Below are 20,887 nucleotides of genomic sequence, written 5' to 3'. Positions count from 1 at the left end.
CCACAAACAAAAGGCTAGCAAAAAAAAAAAAAGATAAGAGATAGCAACAGATAGCCTTGCATAACTCCAGCATATTACTGGGATTCTTAATCTTTACACACATGTGCAGAAGTGTGTGTGGTCTCAATTTCTCATGTCTATCTTAAAAGGGCTCCATACAAGCAAGAAGAAGTGGAATCTAAGGCAGAGTTTCAAACTATCATAGTGTTGAATGTGTTCCACAAAGTACAAGAGAGTGTCTCTCTTCAAAGTGCAGGAGATATAGCCGGACAAGACAATTGATAAAAACAAAACAAAACAAAAACTGTTAATTCACTTTCTAATCAGTGAGGTAGCTGAATAGAGACATTAAGGGCAATACATAATGAAGAATGTACAGAAATACTCCAAGAAATTAAAACAAACAGTGACAAACAACAAAGCAATGACACAAACCCTAGGAAGAAATCTGATTTATAGAGATTTCACCTTTTATCATTTAAAATATTGTCAGTAAGAGTAAAAGGGAGAGACAAATATATATATAAAGAGATGAGTATTATTCAAGGTAGACTTTTCCAGGGGGTGGAGGGAAGGACAATCAATAGAATCTGTCCCCAAGGAAGTCTGTACAGGGTCAAACTTCTCAGGCAAAGATTTTAAATGAGCAATTACAAATATGTTCAAGAAACTAACGGATATCAGTATCTTTACATTAAATTTTGACAACAATGTCTCAGGAGGAAAGAGTATCTATAAAGGGATTTGAATTTATTTTACAAAGAATTAGATAGAAATTTTCGAGTTGAATTTCTTGAGTGCATTTGAAAGAATGATCGCTGAGATGGAAAAGCCATTAGGGAGCTGGATAGCATAACTGAATAGGCAGAAGAGGGATGCAGCGAATCTGAAGACAGGTCAATTTAGGTTATTCAGTCAAAAGAAATGTCAAAAGAAAAGGAATCTTTTTTTAAATAAAAGAGCATGGCCTCACAGACTGTGGGAAGCATTAAGTAAACTTTCATATACAAATAGAAAAGAGGAGAGAAATGGTGAGAAGAAATATTTGAAAAATAATTGTACCCTCTGTTTGATGAAAAACTTTAATCTACCTAGCCAAGCATCTTAACAAATTCTACCATAGGATAATATTGAAGAACACCATACTTAAACTCATAAGCAAACTGCTGAAAGACAGAGAACCTTAAAATTTCCCAGAGGGAGTTGGACACGGGTGGCTCACACCTGTAATCCTAGCTACTCAGGAAACTGAGATCTGAGGATCACAGTTCTCAGCCAGCCCAGTCAGGAAAGTCCATGAAACTCTTTTTCTTTTTTTGTTGGTCATGGGGCTTGAACTCAGGGCCTGGGCACTGTCCCTGAGCTTTTTCCACTAAAGGCTAGAGCTCTACCATTTTGAGTCCCACTGCCATTTCTGGTTTTCTGGCGGTTAATTGGAGAAAAGAGTGTCATGGACTTTCCTGTCCAGGCTGGCTGGGAACTGACCTTCTCAGATATCAGCCACCTGAGTGGATAGGATGACAGGCGTGAGCCACCACACCAGGCTCCACAAGACTCTTATTTCTCTCTTGCCAGGCGTCGGTGGCTCATGCCTGTCATCCTAGCTACTCAGGAGACTGAGATCTGAGGATAGCGGTTCAAAGCCAGCCTAAGCAGGAAAGACCGTGAGACTCTTATCTCCAATAAACCATTAGAAAACCAGAAGTGGCACTGTAGCTCAAGTGGTAGAGGGCTCGCCTTGAGCTGAAGAGCTGAGGGTCAGTGCCCAAGCCCAGAGTTCAAGCCCCATGACCGACAAAAAAAAAAAAAAAAAGACTCTTTTCTCCAGTAAATTACCAAAAGAGCCAGAACTCAAGCTGTGGCTCAAGTGGTAGAGTGCTAGTCTTTACCAAAAAGAAACTACAGACCATTCCTAGGCCCTTGAGTTTAAAAGTCCAGGACATTAAAAAAAAAAGGGGAGCCTCATGAGGATTAACAGCTGACTTTTCACCAGAAAGCATGGATGTTATTAGGATGATGATTTAGATGCTGCAGACCCCAATTCTCCCATGAAATAACTATAGGGTAACCAAAATCACTCTCTGAGAGTGCTGGAAATTAATGCAAAGCAAACAAGCAAATGCTGAACCATGGAAAAAGTCAAGCCACTGGGAATTGTCCTGATGATGTTACATTCATTTATCTCACCCTTCTTCTAGATGAGCATCTCACAACCAGAGGTAGTAGCTCAATTCCCAAGGAGCTGGAAAGAGCAGAGTAGAAGTCGTTTCAGGGATGCCTGAGAGACTGGCCATTTTCTCACTCCAATCAGAGTTCAGACAGGACATGGTAGCCATCCAAAAGCCAGATTGCAGAAGCTGTACAAGATAATGGCTCATGAAAGCCACAGGGGGACTAACAAACACTCAGATACCTCAAGGCGAATATAACATAGTAATATAACAGCTCCAAATTATATAAAACCAACACTGATGGAACTGAAAGAATACAGATCACTATAGTAACAACGGGAAACAAATATGCTATGGTTAATCAGGACTAGAACAACCAAAGCAAAGACAAACGAGGAAACAGAGGAACTGAACAGCACTACAGACCAATCAGACCTCATAGGCATACACAAAGCACTCGATCCAACATCAGAATAATACATATTTTCCCAAGTGTGTATTGGACATTTTCAAGGCTGGACCATCAGTTAAGTCACAAAGCAAGTATTAAATTTTTGTAAAAAATATTTTTAGATTTTTCCCAGTCACTGTAGAATGAAGCTATAAATCTATGGTAGAAGGCTAACAAAAATTCAGAAATAGATGGAAATTAAGCAACATATTTGTAAACAATCAATGAAAAATCACAAGGGAAATAGAAAGACAATACAAGTTCATGCCTGTAATCCTAGCTACTCAGGAAGATGATACCTGAGGACCTCAATTCAAAACCAGCCCATGCAGGAAAGTCTGTGAGACTCTTATCTCTAATAAATTACCCGCCAAAAGGCTGGAAGTAGAGCTGTGGTTCAAGTAGCACAGAGCTAGCCTTGAGAAGATAAAGGGCAGTACCCAGGCCTGAGAAGAAAGAAAGAAAGAAAGAAAGAAAGAAAGAAAGAAAGAAAGAAAGAAAGAAAGAAAGAAAGAAAGAAAGAAAGAAAGAAAGAAAGAAAGAAAGAAAGAAAGAAAGAAAGAAAGAAAGAAAGAAAGAAAGAAAAGAAGGAAGGAAGGAAGGAAGGAAGGAAGGAAGGAAGGAAGGAAGGAAGGAAGGGAGAAAGAGAGAGAGAGAGGGAGAGAGAGGGAGGGAGAGAGGGAGGAAGGAAGGAAGGAAGGAAGGAAGGAAGGAAGGAAGGAAGGAAGGAAGGAAGGAAGGAAGGAAGGAAGGAAAGAGAGAGAGAAAGAAAGAGAGAAACAGAGAGAAAGAGAAAGAAAGAAAGGAAAGAAAGAAAGAAAGGAAAGAGAGAAAGAAAGAAAAAGAGAAAGAGAGAGAGGAGAGAGGAGGGAAGGAATGAAGGAGAGAGAAGGAAAGACTGAAAGAAAGAGAGAGGGGGAAAGAGAGAAAGGAGAAAGAACAAGAGAGAAGGGGAGGGAACGAGAGAAAGAAAGAGAAAGGGAGAATGAGAGAGAAAAAGAGAAAGAAAAAGAAAATAAGAAAGAAAGAGAGAGAAAGAAAAAGAAAATAAGAAAGAGAGAGAAAGAAAGAAAGAAAAAGAGAGAAAGAAAGAAAGAGAAAGAGGAAGGAAGGAAGTAGAGAGATAGAAGGAAATACTGAAAGAAAGAGAGAGGGGGAAGGAGAGAAAGGAGAAATAACAAGAGAGAAGGGGAGGGAAAGAAAGAAGAAAGGAAGAAAGGGAAAGAAAGAGAGAGAAAGAGAGAAAGAAAGAGAAAGGGAGAACAAGAGAGAAAAAGAAAATAAGAAAGAACAAAAGAAAGAAAGGAAGAAAGAAAGAAAGAAAGAAAGGAAATATAGAAAAGCAATGAAACCAAGACTTAGCTATTCAAAAATTATTAATGGAAAGAGTTTCACCTACATAGAAGGAAGAGGGACAGGTAAGATTTGAATAATTAAAATCAGTAACAAAAGAGAGAGTATTAGAACCAATTTTATAGAAATAAGAACTGTAAGAGAATACTACAGGTGAAAGAGAAAGTACTAGAATTACATAATTGTAATGAGACAATCTTTTGCTGGCCACAAACTCATTATCCCCTCAACATCCCAAGTACTAGAGATAAAGAAGTATATCACGATTTAATGACAAACAGAAAATTGAGACAGACCCGTAATGAATGACCAAGGAGATCAAAGCAATATTAAAAACCCTCCCAAGGAAGAAAAATCCAGATCTAAATGGCTCCACTGGTGAATTCTACCAAACATTGTAAGAAGCGTTAATATCAGCTCCTCAAAACCTCTTCCAAAGAAGTAGAGGTAGGGAATGTGGCCTAGTGGTAGAGTGCTTGCCTAGCATGCATGAAGCCCTGGGTTCCATTCCTCAGTACCACATACACAGAAAAGCCAGAAGTGGTGCTTTGGCTCAAGTGGTAGAGTGCTAGCCTTGAGCAAAAGAAGCTCAGGGACAATGTCCAGGCCCTGAGTTCAAGCCATAAGACTGGAAAAAAAAAAAAGTAGAGGTAACTAGCACTCTCAAATTTCTTATATAAGACCAGCATATCTCTAACACTGAAGACAAAAATTTTAAAGAACAAGAACTCTAAAAAACAATCTTTTTAATGAATGCTGTTGGTAAAAAAAATTCTACCTAAGTCAACAGCATATTAAAAGAGTCGTATACCAGAACAAGGTGAGATTATTCCTGGAATTTAGGATGCTTCACCATATGAGAATGAAGCTGGATAATACATCCCATAAACAAAACATCCCATGACTGCCTCAATGGATACAGAAAGAGCAATGGACAAAATTCAACATCTTTTCATGATAAAAAGAAAGCTCAGCAAACTAGATGCAAAGGAAAACAACCTCAAAATTTTGGAATAAAAGCTATGAAAACTCAACAGCTCACATCACACTTGATAGAAAAAGACGGAAAGCTTTTTCTCTAAGACCAGGAATATAGAAAGATTTCACCTCTAGCTTAATCCAGAATACTACTAGTAGTCAGGCACAACAGACAGGACAGAAGAAGATGGTATTGTACACGTGGGTCTTTGCAAAGGCAAAGACTGTTAGGAAGAGAAGTAAATAGAAGACTAGAAAATCTTTCACTTTTTTATGAACCTTGTATATCAAATTTGAATTTATATAAAAACCCAAAGGCTAGGCTGGAAGACGGTCATCGGTCCTCCTGACTCACTGTGTAAAGTCTTCAGTGTCATTGTGTCCTGGCTTTCTAGCACTGCAATTCTGAAGTCTCACATGCTGCTATGTCCTGTCCTATGCCCCTGTCCTATGCCCTGTACTCTCCTCTCCCACAGTGAAGGCTCACTGATGGATGTTGCGCCCGCCCTCACTCTATGACCCTACCAATCCTTTTCCAATCTGAGTCCCTGGATGGTGGCTGCATTCTCCTAGTCTAGCACCCTATATCCCCATCGTTTGCAGAACTTGCAATTTTGTAATTTTGAGGCCAAGGAATCTTGCTGTATTTGGCCCTCACACTAGCTAGAGGAACGATTTGTCTCGATTTACCTACAAACGACTTGTAGGCAGAGGTAACATGAATCTAACCAAAAGTATAACCATCTCCCTACCCTAGTCAACTTGTGATGAAAGTTTTTTAAAAAAAATTGTTGTAAGCTTCGGAGGTACTCAGCTAATTGAGGGTGAGCTGAAAATGCAAAGGTGATTTCTGAGGTATTGGTGAATGGTTTAAATTGTAATCCTGCTCCCAACAAATTCAATTTTTATTTCATTAAACTGATTACCTCTTTCTTCAGCTGCCTCATTAAGGAAAGACGGTTACCCCACTTAATATATGTCACATATGATTTTTTAAATGCAATTTCCAAACACACACATATGCACACACAAAGACACATATAAAAATTAAAACCAACAGGGCTGGGAAGGTAGCTCAGTGGTAGAGCGCTTCCCTTGCATGCATGAGGCCCTGGGTTCCATTCCTCAGCACCACATAAGCAGGAAAAAAAGCCGGAAGTGGCGCTGTGGCTCAAGTGGTAGAGCGCTAGCCTTGAGCTGAGGGACAGCATCCAGGCCCAGAGTTCAGGCCCACGACTGGACCCCCCCCCCAAAAAAAATTAAAACCAACAAGATGTTTGAAGAAGTATATGGAATGAAAGGAGAAAAAAATTGGAGATCATTTTTGAAATATGAGTGATCTAAACTTCTTCCAAATTTTAATCAGTCGGCATTCCCACAGATTTAGAAAACTGAACCATGAGCAGAGTAACTTACTGAAGCAGATACACAGAAACACTCCCACCATAATTGCTGAAAGCTGAAAATAAAGAGGGAAACTCTAAAAGAAACTGGAAAGGCATGATACTGAGAATGACAGGCAGTTTTGGCCCAGCACTGGTGACTCACTTCTATAATCCTAGCTACTCAGGAGGTGGAGATCTGAGGATCAAGGTTCAAAGACAGCGAGGCAGAAAATCTGTGAGATTCTTATCTCAAATAACTATTCAGACAAAACTGGAAATGGTGCTTTGGCTCAAGTGGTAGAGTGTTAGCCTTGAGCAAAAAAAGGTCAGGGCACCCAGGCCCAGAGTTCAAGCCCCAGGACTGGCATCAAAACAAACAAACAAAAAGAATAATAGTAGTTATTTCTGATCATCATTTCTTATAAAAGATAGGGTGAAAGGTGTAGAACAACAAAACAACTCTCTTAAAATGTTGAAATAGAAGATGAACGTGCAGATTCAGATAGACTTATAGATGGGAAAACAAAGATATTCCTACACTTTGGGTATCACATTCCTAATAAACTCCAAACTGGAGTCCTGTACAGAGAAGGGACAAGAACGCGTTTGAAGAGACTAGGGAAGCAAGAACCTTAGAGAAACGTAGTTCATTATCAACCTGAGATGGCAGTAATGGTAAACTGCACTTACATGCGTTTTTTTCCCAGCAACATTCAATCCCTAAATTATAGTTCTGGACAAGATGGATTGGAGCCTCCATTCTGGGCTGAGACGTGGGCAGGTACAATGGACAAAAAGAGGGTACATGGATATGAGGGTTCAGACAGTGGAGTAATCAGATGGGGGTATTGGAACAGCTAGAAAGATAAAGCTGGCTACTTAGGGTGGACAGGTAGCTGAGGCAGTACATCTTAACATGGCACAATTTCCATTGAGACAAAGTTCAGTGTGAGGTGGGTGTTTGCAGCTGAGATAGATACAATGCTTAATTTAACTAAATTAACTGCTAACTGATAACCAACTATGCTTTCAAAAATGAACAGTTAAAATCTGAGCACTAGTGCCTCCTACCAGTAAATCTAGCTACCTGGGAGACTGAAATAAATGAGTTCAAAGCCATGCTGAGCAGAAAAGTCCAAAAAACTCCAGCTCAATTTAACAGCAAAAAAATACAAGTGGATGCCAGGTGCTGTTGGCTCACACCTGTAATCCTAGCTACTTGGAGATCATGGTGGAAAGCCAGGCTGGGCCAAAAAGTCCTTAAGACTCTTATCTCCAGTTAACTCGCAAAAAGCCAGAAGTAGAGCTGCAGATCAAGCAGTAGAGTGTTAGGCTTGAGTGAAAAAGCTAAAGGCTAGTGCTCAGGCCCCAAGTCCATGCCTAAATACCAGGGGAAAAAATGAAAATGGAGGTGTGGCTCAAGTGGTAGGAGCAAAATAGCCAAGAGAGAGTGCAAAGCCATGAGTTCAAGCCCCAAACCCCAGTACTGTCACAAATATATACACACACACCACCACCACCACTAATAATAATAATAACAACAATAATAAGCAGTTAAATGACTTCAAAAATAGCAAATGATCAGTGTAAAATTTTGCACATATGGTACTTGGTTAGAATAAGGTATACATTTAGTCATAACTCTCTGGCTTCTGGATTATTCCTCTCTTCAGTCCTACACTTCTAGATGGGTCCCTTTCACTGCAGGTGTTGAGGACATCAGGGCTTGGGGGATGGGAGTCCAGGTGAAAGCCACAGACAAGGACAGTTAGCTAGTAGCTTCTCCAGCTATGCTTAGAAAATAGCTTTAAAAAAATACACAATTGCTGGGTGCCCGTTGTTCATACCTTAGTATAGTCCTTGCTACTCAGGAAGCTGAGATCTCTCAGGATCTCAGTTTGAAATCAGCCTGGGCAGAAAAGTGATACTCATCTCCAATTTACCCACAGAAAGTGGGAAAGAAGTTATAGCTCAAGAGGTAGAGTGCAGCCTTGAGAAAAAATAACAGCTAAAGGACAGCTCCCAGACCCAATACCAGCACACACACACACACACACACACACACACACACACACACACACACACACACACACACACACACTACATTATTATAAATGTCTATTAATTGTAGAGGATAGACTTTTTAACACCTTCAAGATGTTTGGTTTTAAACATTTATGTGCCCGCTTGGAAAGCTGGCATGCAAAAAAAATTTATAGTGTAGTTTCTTGTTTTTTTTTTTTTTTTTAACTTTCCTCTTTTAGGATTCTAGAACTGGAGGATATTTGAGAAGATTACTTAGAACAGTATTTGGTAACCAAAATTGATAGCAACCTCAGACAACAGAACCCAAGCAGGATTACATTCTAAAGAAGTTTTAGGTGGATATTTTTCTAAACGACATTAGGTTTTCGGTTTTTTGTTTTTTTGCCAAAATGTTACACAACCCAAGCATGGCCAAACTGAAACCCATAAAGTGAGTTTATAGTGGTATCCTCGGGATGAAACTAAACCCTCCACATGCCTTGATTCTCTGGCTGTGGGACGGGGCAGCATGGCTCACTGGGCAGCTGAAGTTACTGAGAGTGATCTCAACTGCCTGCCCTGTTTGCTCAGCTGTGTCTGCCACACCTGTGCTCAGGAAGCTGGCCTTGTCCACACTCAGGGCCCAACATTACAGCCTAACATTGTCCCCAGCATGTATTTCTAACCTCAAAAGTCCCTCCCCTCCCCTCCCCTCCTCTCCCTACCTCTTCTCTTTCTACTTCCCTTCTCCACTACTCTCTCCTCCCCTTCCCTCCTCCCTTCCTGTCCTTTCTTCTTCCCTCCTTTCCCCTCCCTTCCCTATATTTCCCCTCCATTCTTTATCCTTCCCTTTTCTTTTCCCTCCACTCTCTCCCCCTCCCCCTCCCCTCTTTTTTCCCCTCCTCCACTACTCTTCCTTCTGAAGCATACTCTTTCCTCCCCACCCTCCCTTCCCTTTCCTTCCCAGGAGTCACGCTCAGATTTCTCTAATCATTTGTTAGAGGATCCTTATATCACTGCTTTTTAAATTACTTTGCAGGTTTTTTTTATTTCCACCAAGATCAAAAATCAAAATCAAACATTTTCTGAACAAGTAAAAAGCTTAAGTTTAAGGTTACAAGGTCAAACGCTCTTACAGATACATTACTGATTTAGAAGATAGAATGTTTGAATTTGCTTTCTAAACCTATGACTGACTGTACTACACACTCACAGGACTAACTCTACAATGGCAATCCTGGATCGTATCTAATGCATAAGGAATTGGCTGTGATAAATTAATATCAATTATATGATTAAAATTGACATGAATTACAACACTTTTTATTTCTTAAAAAAGCCAGATATATTTAAAGTGCTTTTTTTCTTCATAAAATTATTTTAAGAACTCATTCATGGAAAGAAACTGCATTCAGAAAATTTCTGTTCAGTGACATTCACAGAAAGTAATAAAACTAAAAATGCGATGATATTTGAGTAGAGAAACATAGATCTTATAAAGGTTGGCAGAAAGCATGAAAGTATTTGCAATTACACATTCTTTACATGGCTGCTGTTATTTTTCAACATCTTATTATTTGTGCAGCACAAATTTGAGCTGACTTTCTGCAGCAGTGGGTTTTGCTTCTTAAGAACAAAGAATTTACTGCAGAGCTTTGCCAGGTTGGGTTCCTGCCTTCTTTACAGCGCTAGTTCTTAATACTGAACACCTGCCCCACGGCCGGTTCCTCCAAAAATGTGTTTGATCATTGAGCTTGAAAGCAATGGGCTTTCCACTCCCATTTACAAATAGCTCACATTTTTTTGAGAAACAGTTATTAGTCTGTGACCAGACTCACAGCTCATGAAACATACTAAACAACACCACCATGGAGGTCAAATCTCAGGGTATTTTGTCACAGTTTGTGATCATCATTGGAAAAATTTACTTTCCCAATTCCTAATGTGGAAAATACCTTCAATGGTAAACTTAAAGAAAAATCTTCACAAAAATCTCCAGTGGATTTTTTCTGTAACTAGGTAACTACAGTTTGACCTTTGGTGCTTCCGTTGTTAAATTAAAGAGCACAGAATATGACAGGTGCTGGTGGCTCATGCCTATCATCCTAGCTATTCAGGAGGCTGGGATATGAGGACCATAGTTCAAAGCCAGCCTGGGCAGGAAAGTCAGTGAGACTCTTATCTTCCAAAAAGCCAAAAGTGGTGGAGTGCTAGCCTTGAGTATAAAAGGTAAAGGACAGCATCCAGTCCCTGAGTTCAAGCACCTAGACAGGCACCAAAAAAAAAAAAAAGGAAAGAAAGAAAAGAATAAAGGAAAGAAAGAAAGAAAGGAAGGAAGGAAGGAAGGAAGGAAGGAAGGAAAGAGGAAGAGAAAGAGTTGTAGCCATTTTTGGTTTTTGTTGCTGTTGTTGTTGGGTATAAAGTGAATCTTTACAATCTATGTACTCAAGGTTGTTTTGTTTTGTTGTTGTTTTTCCAGTCCTGGGGCTTGAATTCAGGGCCTGGGCACTGTTCCTGAGCTGCTCCTTTTTTTTTTTGCCAGTCCTGGGATTTGAACTCAGGGCCTGGGCACTGTCGTTGAGCTTCTTTTTCTCAAGGCTAGCATTCTATCACTTGAGCCACAGCACCACTTCCAGCTTTTTCTGCTTATGTGGTACTAAGGAATCGAACTCAGGGCTTCATGCATGCTAGGCAAGCACTCTACCACTAAGCCACCTTCCCAGCACTCCCTGAGCTTCTTTTGCTCAAGACTGGCACTCTACCACTTGAGCCACAGCTCCACTTCTGGTTTTTTCTGTTTATGTGGTGCTGAGGAATCGAACCCAGGCTTCATGCATGCAAGGCAAGCGCTCTACCACTGAGCCACCTTCCCAGCTCTATATTCAAGTTTTCCTTCAGCAATTCACCTTAAGGAAACTGATTATGTGTGACCTTAAAAACACTGATTATGTGTGAAATGGTAACTGCTCTGTACAGCACCTTAATGATAATAAATTATATTTTAATAAAAATAGTATGTTCCCCCTTAGTAACTATCTTCCTTTTTACCTATTTTAATATCCTATTTTCTTTCTTCCTGTGTTTACACTTTTAGTTAGCTACTAGAATTTATTTTGTAGATAAATGTTTGGCCATGTCTACCCTTTATTTTTCATTTTATTTTACTAAATTTATTATTCTGTCAGATAACTTTTAATTTTGAAAACTTCTCTTACTCTGTAAATATTCCTTTAAAATTTTTTAGGAAATATCTGGGAGTTGATTCTTTGAAAAGATAAATGACATTGATAACCTGTTAGCCCAATAGACCAAAAGAAAGACCCAAACTAATAAAATTAGAAAAGAAAAAGAGGATATTACAGCAATACCAAGGAAATCCAAAAGATCATTAGGGAATATGTTGAAAGCCTGTATTCTAATGAACTGGAATATCTAGCAGAAATAGATACATTTCTAGATACATTTGAACCACAAAATTGAATCAAGAAGATATAAACCAGTCAAGCCAATCTATAAAAAGAAATGAGGTCACAACAGTTATAAAGAGATTCCAAAACAAAGAAGAACCTAGGACTGGATGGATTTGTGTCCAAATTCTATCAAACCTTTGAAGAAGACCCAATGCTACTCCTCTACAATCTATTCCAAGGAACAGAAAGGAGGCAATGTTTTCAAACACCCTAATACTAAAACTATAACAACCAAGAAAATTTCTTGAAAAAGATAGATGAAAAAAATCTCAATAAAATACTGGCACCCCCAAATTCAATAATATACTAAAAAGAATATCCCTGTAATCAAGTTGCTTTTATCCCAGGGATTCAAGGATGGCTCAATACACTCATCATAAGTAAATCAATAAATATAAGACATCATTTAAATAGACTCAAGTATAAAAATCACATGATTATCTCAATGCAGGAAAGGCCTTTGGCAAAATTCAACATCTTTTCATAGTGAAAATTCTGAAGAAACTAGCAATGGAAGGAGTAGACTTCAACATAATAAAAGGTATATAGGAAAAATTTATGGTCAACATCATGGTAAATAGGAAGCAATGATGGCCACTTTTCCAACTCTTATTCCACATAGTTGTGAAATTCTTAGCCAGAGCAATAAAGCAAGAGAAGGAAATAAAAAATAATTCAGAGAGGAAAGAAAGAAGACAATTTATCCCTGTTTACAGACAATATGATCCTATACTTAAATGTTTTAATAATCTTACCAATAAGGGGCATTATGGGACTATAATAGAAGGGTTGAATTTGTCCAAAGTTCACTATTCCCATCTACAGAATTATCACAATAAAACAAACCCCTTGTACTATTATGTAAGCTAGGAAAAAAACATTTTGTTTTCAAAAATGGCCTATTTATCCATACTATTCCTTATATCTGTCTGGAGATATTAATTTTTAAAACTGAGTGGTATATTCTGTTCCTTCCATTATCTCCATTTCCTTTGGAGTTAATTATGCTTATCAAACTTAGTCTGTTTTGAGCTGGGAAGGTGGCTCAGTGGTAGAGCGCTTGCCTTGCATGCATGAGGCCCTGGCTTTGATTCCTCAGCACCACATAAGCAGAAAAAGAAAAAAAAAGCCGCAAGTGGCCCTGTGGCTCAAGTGGTAGAGCGCTTAGCCTTGAGCTGAAGAGCCCAGAGTTCAGGTTCTCAGCCGGACCCCTCCCCCCAAAAAAAACCTTAGTCTGTTTTATACTAGTCATGTTTCTTAAATATTTAGTATTTGTTGAATATTTTTGAATAACAGACTAGGCTGCTAGTTGATAAACCTGCTAAGAATTATGCTTCAAGCTAAGCACATCTATCTTTGCATTCGAGGCTTATAATGCTTCCTAAACAGTGTCATTTAAATTTTACATTTAAACTTTTTTCTTTACATTTTAATAGGAATAACAATGTATATGTGCTTCTGACACATCTTTTTTGCTTAATATGTAAGATTTATCATGCTGACGAATACATTGCTTAAATGGTTCCCTTTTTATTTATGAATTATAGGATACAGTATATGAATAAACTATTCAACCTTTTGTCCATATTCTCCTAGGTGAACATTTGAGATCTAAAATATTTTATGTGATAAAAAGAGTTCCATTAATGTTTTCATAAACAAAAGTATCTACTTCTGGCATATGCCATATCTCAGTTTCTACATTTAGGATAATATCTAGAGTTATGTAGATATAGCTTTAACAATAAAGATTTCCAAGAGAAATCTAAACATGAAAAATGCTAAGTCAAGATTAAAGAAGCAGGCTAGTTTTGAGGGCACAGGTCTATCATCCACCTACTTGGGAGGCTGAGGTTGTGTGGGCTATGTAGTATGTTCAAGGCTAACCTAGAAAATAAACAGATAGAAAGAGAAAGAAAGAAACAAGGAAAGAGAGAGAGAAGGAAGGGAGGGAGGGAGGAAGGAAGGAAGAAAGAAAGAAAGAAAGAAAGAAAGAAAGAAAGAAAGAAAGAAAGAAAGAAAGAAAGAAAGAGAAAGGAAGGAAGGAAGGGAAGGGAGGGAAAAGAAGGAAGGAAGGAGAAAAAGGAAGGAAGGAGACAGAATGAGAGGGAAAGAGAGAGAAAAAGAAAGAAAGAAAGAAAGAAAGAAAGAAAGAAAGAAAGAAAGAAAGAAAGAAAGAAAGAAAGAAAGAAAGAGAAAGGAAGGAAGGAAGGAAGGAAGGAAGGAAGGAAGGAAGGAAGGAAGGAAGGAAGGAAGGAAGGAAGGAAGGAAGGAAGGAAGGAAGGAAAAGTATGAAAGGAGAAAGGAAGGAGCATGGACATGGGACATGGAAGGGATAGTTCATGGCTGGTTCACAGATGGTAATACTGGCTACTTGGGAAACAGATTTTAGCCAAAAGCTGCATGATTACACTTCAAGCCCAGCCTAGGCAGAAAAGTTCAAGAGACTATCTAAAAAATAACCAGAAGAAAATGTTGCTGGAGATAATGGGATCAGGTGGTAGAGCTCAGTCTAACAAGCATAAGTCCTGGAGTTTGAACCTCAGTAACATCTAGATAGATAGATAGATAGATAGATAGATAGATAGATAGATAGATAGATAGATAGATAGATAGATAGATAGATAGATAGATAGATAGATAGATAGATAAAAATTTGACATTAACATTGTTTTACATTTTCTTCCACCAGATCAATCTGACCAAAATACATCAAATACTATTAACCTAAAGTGAAATGTTAGAGGTTCTAGAAGAGAATGGTTTGCAGTCTCTTCCTTCCTACCTTTGCATTTTGGATGCAGGGACACAGTGCCCAAGCTGCAGAGGCCTTGACATCTGGGTGTGGATTTTTCAACAAGGACCACAGCAAACGAACTCCATCTAAACGATCGATTATTCTGTGGTGAAGGCAAAACAGAAGTGATACAAATGATCATTCTTAAGTCAAATGAAAATTTAAATAGCTTACCTACCTATTACATAATTCCAATTCATTTTCTTCTTTAGATTTTTTGGTTGCTTTTTGTGTGTTTTATTGTATGCTTCTGCTGTTTTGATAGATTTGTTTTTTGTAAAACTTTGAGGAAAACAGAACTAATACCACAGTGTCAAATCTCCAGACCTCAGATTTCACTTTAGAATTTTCATGATAAAGAAAGCAAGCTACAGGGTAATTAACAGTTCCCCTCGACTGAAAATCAGGCCCCATAACTTTTTAATTAGCTGTACACAGTTACCTAAATGTTTAAAAAAAGAAAGAAAAAGAAATACTGGTTTCTTTCCTATTAATAACATCTAAATACTTTCCAAAACAAATATTTATGCCTCAAATCTGTGCAGTGACCTATATTTAAATAATTTTTGTCTATATTTGAGTTACCTTACTATAAGGCATATTTTAAACTCCTTCAGTGCTAATTTAGCATTAGGAATTAAAATCATGACACCACAGTGAATGTGTTGTTGGGCACAAATAAAACAAAACTTGTTTTCTGCAAGCTCCCTTCCGAGCAAGCCTAACACTGCAGACCATGTGGTAATTACCTAAGCATACTGTAATCAAAATAACTTCATGACTAGCTGAAAAGTGAATATTGTCTGAGAAATCACTGCACCATCTGTCATCTGTTTATATACCCAGGTGGTAGCACAACCTTGTAGTGCAGCCCATGGAGTACTTGAAGCAAAGGCAGCAGAACAAAACCTAATATCCACAAATGTGGCTTTGTTGCAGACACAGATATTAAACTCTAAGCAGATTAGGGGAGAAAAAAAGATAAAGAACATCCAAATTCCATTGACTTTTCCTCTCCAGTTGCTTTTAGGTACATGCAGCAATTCTCCATGGATAGAAAAAAAAAAATTGACCAGCCTAAAGGCCATTCAAACTCTTCCTTGAAAATTGGAATTTAGGCACTGTGAAGTACATATCATGGTTTCTGAGTCTCCGGTCAGCTCTACTGCAAAGATGGTCAATGTACCCAAAACCAGAAGGACGTTCTGTAGGAAGTATGGCAAGCACCAGCTTCACAAAGTGACCAGCACAAAAAGACAAAGATTCCCTGTATGGCCAAGGGAAGAGGCACAACGATCGGAAGCAGAGTGGCTATGGTGGGCAGACCAAGCCAATATTCCAAATGAAAGCTGAAAGCCACCAAGAAGATTGTGCTGAGGCTAGAATGTGTTGAACCTAACTGTAGGTCCAAGAGGATGCTGGTCATTAAGCATTTTGAACTGGGAGGAGACAAGAAGAAAAAGGGCCACGTGATTTAGTTCTGAACTTTTGATTTTTTTTGGTTTTAATTTTGAGGGAAAGATTTTGAAGCTATAGAATTACCTGGTGGAAAACTAATATATGACAGAAAATACTGCCCCCCAACAAAAAAAGAAAAGAAAAGAAAAGAAGAAGAAAATTGGAATTTAAGCCAGGAGCTGGTGGCTCACTCCTGTAATCCTAGCTACTCAGGAAGTTGAGATCTAGCAATCACTGTTTGAAAGCCTAGACAGAAAAGTCTTTACCAAAAATGCCAGAAGTAGAGCTGTGGCTTAGGAGGTAGAGTTCTAGCCTTGACTGAAAAAAAAAAAAAAAAAGCTCAGTGACAGCACCCAGGCCCTGAAATCAAGCCCCAGGACCAACCCTAGAAAGAAAATTGACATTTAAAAATAATCTATTTTCCGGCTGGGAAGTTGGCTCAGTGGTGGAGCATTTGCCTTGCATGCCTGAGGCCCTGGGTTCGATTCCTCAGCACCACATAAGCCAAAAGAAAAAAGCTGGAAGTGGTGCTGTGGCTCAAGTGGTAGAGTGCTAGCCTTGAGCTGAAGAGCTGAGGGACAGCGCCCAGGCCCAGAGTTCAGGCCCCACGACCGGACCCCCCCCCCCCGCAAAAAAAAATCTATTTTCCTGGTTACCTGAGATGAGTTTGCCAAGAAAAAAAAGTATTATTTCAAAGGCTTCAAGTTGGATATCAGCTTGGAATAAATTTGTGCAGTGGGTGATGTAAATAGTAAAAGTTATTTCTAATAAGAAGAAAGGTACCTCAAGAAATTTGGGGGTGGCACCGATCAAGATGCATTGTATTTGTAAACCATTCTCTTAAATGGAAACTCCTTTGTACAACTTTTTAAAGATAATAAAACTTTTTTAAAGTAAGTATTTGAAGCCCAAGTTTAAACACTTTTTATGCTTATGGCTTCCTATCAGTATCATGTTGTGAGAAAACAAAGTATTAGATATCACTGTATAGAAACTGTAAGTATTCTGAATGCTTCAGAAAGAAATAAAGAAATTTCTTTCTTTCATCCTTTTCTTTCTTTCCATCCTTTTCTTTCTTTCCATCCTTTTCTCCTTCTTTCTTTCTTTCTTTCTTTCTTTCTTTCTTTCTTTCTTTCTCTATGTGTGTGTGTGTGGGGGTGTGGCTTGAACTCAGGGCCTATGCTCTATCCCTTAGCTTTTTTTTTGTTCAAGGCTAGAAACCTACCACTGAGCCACTGCTCTGTCTTTTTGGTGGTTTATTGGAGATAGGAGTCTCACAGATACTCTAGCCCAGGTTGGCTTTGAACTTCTGCTTCCTGGGTAGCTAGGATTGCAGGCATGAGCCACTAGCACCACCTTAGTATGTTTTTTAAAAGTTTAAAGTAATGAAAACAGAAGAAGATACCAATAACTGACCCCCAAATGGTGCTCTGCTCAAACCAGTTGTCTACCAGGCTTGATCAAGAGAAGCACCAGCAGTGTCTGAGGTAATGAAAATGTTCTAATTCTCAGCGTGATGACAGATAAAGAAGTCCCTCACTCCTGGCAAGTTACCAGTATGTTCACTTACATTATATGCATGGATTATATCTTAGAAATTCAAAGCTTAATATTGCTTTGCATTCACTTTAAAACCCACATCTTGTCCCACACAGCAAATAACATTTTACAAGCTCATTTATTCAGCTCTCAAATCAAGCACATATTGCATTTGGCCAGCTAAAATATGTTATGTGATTAATTAAAATCTACATAATGCTCAAAAAAGAAATGCCCAGTGTTTGTTTTTGTTGTTCTTTTTTTTAATTGAGATCTAGAAGATTAAGCAATTCAATTACTTTTCACTTTGCAGTTTTACATCTCAGTTAAAACTACGTCTTAAATATATGAAGGAAAGCAAGTAAGGAGGAACAATGTTATTCTACAAACATGTTAAACATATATTTTGTATCCTGTATAAACCCTGTATAAACCCTAGTTCTGTGGCAAAAGGAATATATAGGAAGCCACAGAGGCTAAATCCCTTCCATATACAACATAGCTTTACTTCTCTTCCTTTTTAGAAAGAACAAATAAACCCTATGTAAAACATCTTTTAAAAACTATGTAAATGCAGCATAATTATGTTTGAGCCACAAAAGCCAGGCAATTGGGAGTTACAGATCCCATGGTAAGTTTTCATTTGTCCTGGTGTGTCTAATTTGTAGAAGAGCCTTTCATTACATGATCACATAACACTGGACCATGTAACAATCAGTTCAACAAACATTTATTTTACAGTGTGTGGAAGGAAAATATTTTATTGCATATATTGTGGGCAATTAGTGTATCATTTAAGTAAATGGTTGCATAAAATTTCCTACATTCCTGGGAACTTCCAAATATTAATAAAACCATACTACACAATTCTCTTCTAAAGCACATGAAATTGAATGTTTTTATAGAAAATATGTTTGAAAGTTGACCTTTCTATCTGAAGGTTATTTTTATAAAACAGAGAATTTATAGCATTAGGATTTCAGTATGTTTTAAGTTGTGTATACAGCCTTTGTGTAAAAGAACATTGGTTGCTCATACCTGTAAACCAAATGATTCAAACCAAACCAGGCAGTCAAATCCATCAAACTCTTTTCTCTAACCACCAAAAAGCTGAAGCAGAGGTGTGGTTCAAGTGGTAGACACCAGCCTTGAGTGAAAAAGTTAAGGGACAGAGCCTAGGCCTTGAGTTCAAGCACACTATTGGGGCCCACAGGCATGCGCACACATACATTACAAAAGAACACTGGAGATTAAATAAATCATGAAGGTACATGAGTTCATAACACTTTTTAAATAAAAGCATTCATCACTATTGGGTCTTTAACAGGTGATATATTTGAAAATTGATTTTTTTAAGCCCGTGAAGGAAGAAAAACACATCAATCTGACTTTTTTATATTAGCTATATTTTAGAATCACCAAGATTGAAATATCACAGCTATCAGTTCTGTGACAAACCTTGTAAAGTGATTAGATTATAGAAATAAAATTCCTTAATACCTCAGACAAAAAGATCATATAACCTACAGAGAAAAAAAATTAAATTAGAGAGTATTTTTTTAAATATTATGAAGCAGGCAATACTGGAGCAGCAGGGTGTGTGTGTGTGTGTGTGTGTGTGTGTGTGTGTGTGTGTGTGTGTGTGTGTGTGTGTGTGTGTGTGTGTGTGTTTGTGCTGGTCTCAGGCTTTTACTCAGGGACTGTGTTCCCCTCCTGACTCTGTGGTGGTTAGTTGGAGATAAAAGTCTCGCAGGCTTTCCTGCCCAGACTAGCTTTGAACTGCAATGTTCATGCACAAACTCCCGAGTAGCTAGGCTTGTAGTGGTAAGCCACAGACACCTGGCCTAGAGCAATGTTTGTTTGTTTGTTTTTGTTTTTGTTTTTTTTTTTTTAAAACAGTGAAATAAAGTTAAAATCAGCGATATTACAGCTACCTAGGCTGTCCTCCAGGTATGTGTGGAAAATGGCCTCAACCTATAAGAACTTCCTTTCATGAATGAGCCACAAACCATTAAACTTGATAATTATACACAGATATACATACATGCACATACATATATATATATATATATATCACTGATACACATGTACACATAGACACACATACACACACATGCATACACATATGTCATTGTTGATCTAAGATTAAAAAGCAGGGCATTAGGTGGAGCAATAATGTCTGAGTGTTAATTATCATGGCAAAATAGAAATAATGCATTTAGAAAGATGGAAGGAAAAGTAAGAAGGAAAAAGAAACTCAGAGCATAGAAAAAAGCTGTAAGCTAAAAGACACAAAATGAGCTGGAGGTGTGGTTCAGTGGTAATAGCCACTTGTCTTAAAAGTAAGAGGCATCATTAGTATAAAAAGATAAAAATAAAGAGACCAATGGAAATGAAGAAACTTCACAGCAAATGACAACCTAAGAAACCAGTAGGCATGAGAAAAGTTTAAGGTACAAAGGCAGACAACCACTAGAACAAAAAGGGGGAAGGGAAAGATGATTCAATAATTAGGAATGAAGTAAACAAAAAAAGATCTATGTTAAAAAATAAAGTCCTGGGGGCTGGGAAGCTGGCTCAGTGGTAGAGCTCTTGCCTTGCATGCATGAGGCCCTGAGTTTGATTCCTCAGCACCACATAAGCAAAAAGCCAGAAGTGGTGCTGTGGCTCAAGTGGTAGAGCGCTAGCCTTGAGCTGAAGAGCTGAGGGACAGCGCCCAGGCCCAGAGTTCAGGCCCCATGACCTGACCAAAAAATAAATAAATAAATAAAGTCCTGTTAAACTATTACTTAGTTAAAAGGGAGACATCCACTGAAGGAAAAGATATCCATGGAAGGAAAACATTAAACAATAGACCAATGGGAGATTGTCTAACTCTCCCTTTGTATGGTGAGACTGAGAGGAAAGGGAGGTGTACAGGAACTATTCTGCACTTGGTGCTGCAACTCTTCTGTAAGTCTAAGTGCCATTTCAAAGGAGAAGTTACAAGAGCTGCAACTCTTCTGTCAGTCTAAGTGCCATTTCAAAGGAGAAGTTACAAGAGCTGCAACTCTTCTGTAAGTCTAAGTGCCATTTCAAAGGAGAAGTTAACAAGAATTTTTTTTTAAAGAACCTGAGGTATGGAAAATAAATCATAGCTATTTCTGGAGTATTTATCTTCCATATATTTAGATATTTGAAATGTATAGTGTTTTATTAGAAAATTATGTTCCCTCAAACACAAGTGTGAACTTTTTTTGCAATATTCCTGTGCTTTTTTT

The 20,887-nt window shown here is 38.2% G+C and overlaps 1 protein-coding gene across 2 annotated transcripts in view; it reads right to left on the bottom strand.

Annotated features, from left to right (window-relative positions):
• Odad2 (outer dynein arm docking complex subunit 2) overlaps positions 1–20,887 on the bottom strand; it is a 136,566-nt gene that overhangs the window by 52,863 nt on the left and 62,816 nt on the right. For both annotated transcript variants that reach the window (XM_069998205.1, XM_069998206.1), the window contains one exon: positions 14,619–14,733. In XM_069998205.1, the coding sequence (XP_069854306.1) occupies positions 14,619–14,733 (115 nt within the window). The remainder of the gene's footprint in view (positions 1–14,618; positions 14,734–20,887) is intronic.

Source organism: Dipodomys merriami, unplaced genomic scaffold (assembly GCF_024711535.1).
Source record: "Dipodomys merriami isolate MVZ:Mamm:240054 unplaced genomic scaffold, mDipMer1.0.p SCAF_51, whole genome shotgun sequence".
NCBI classification, from domain to species: domain Eukaryota; kingdom Metazoa; phylum Chordata; class Mammalia; order Rodentia; family Heteromyidae; genus Dipodomys; species Dipodomys merriami.
The sequence above is the reverse complement of the archived record's forward strand: the minus strand, read 5'-3'. Positions and strand labels throughout refer to the sequence as shown.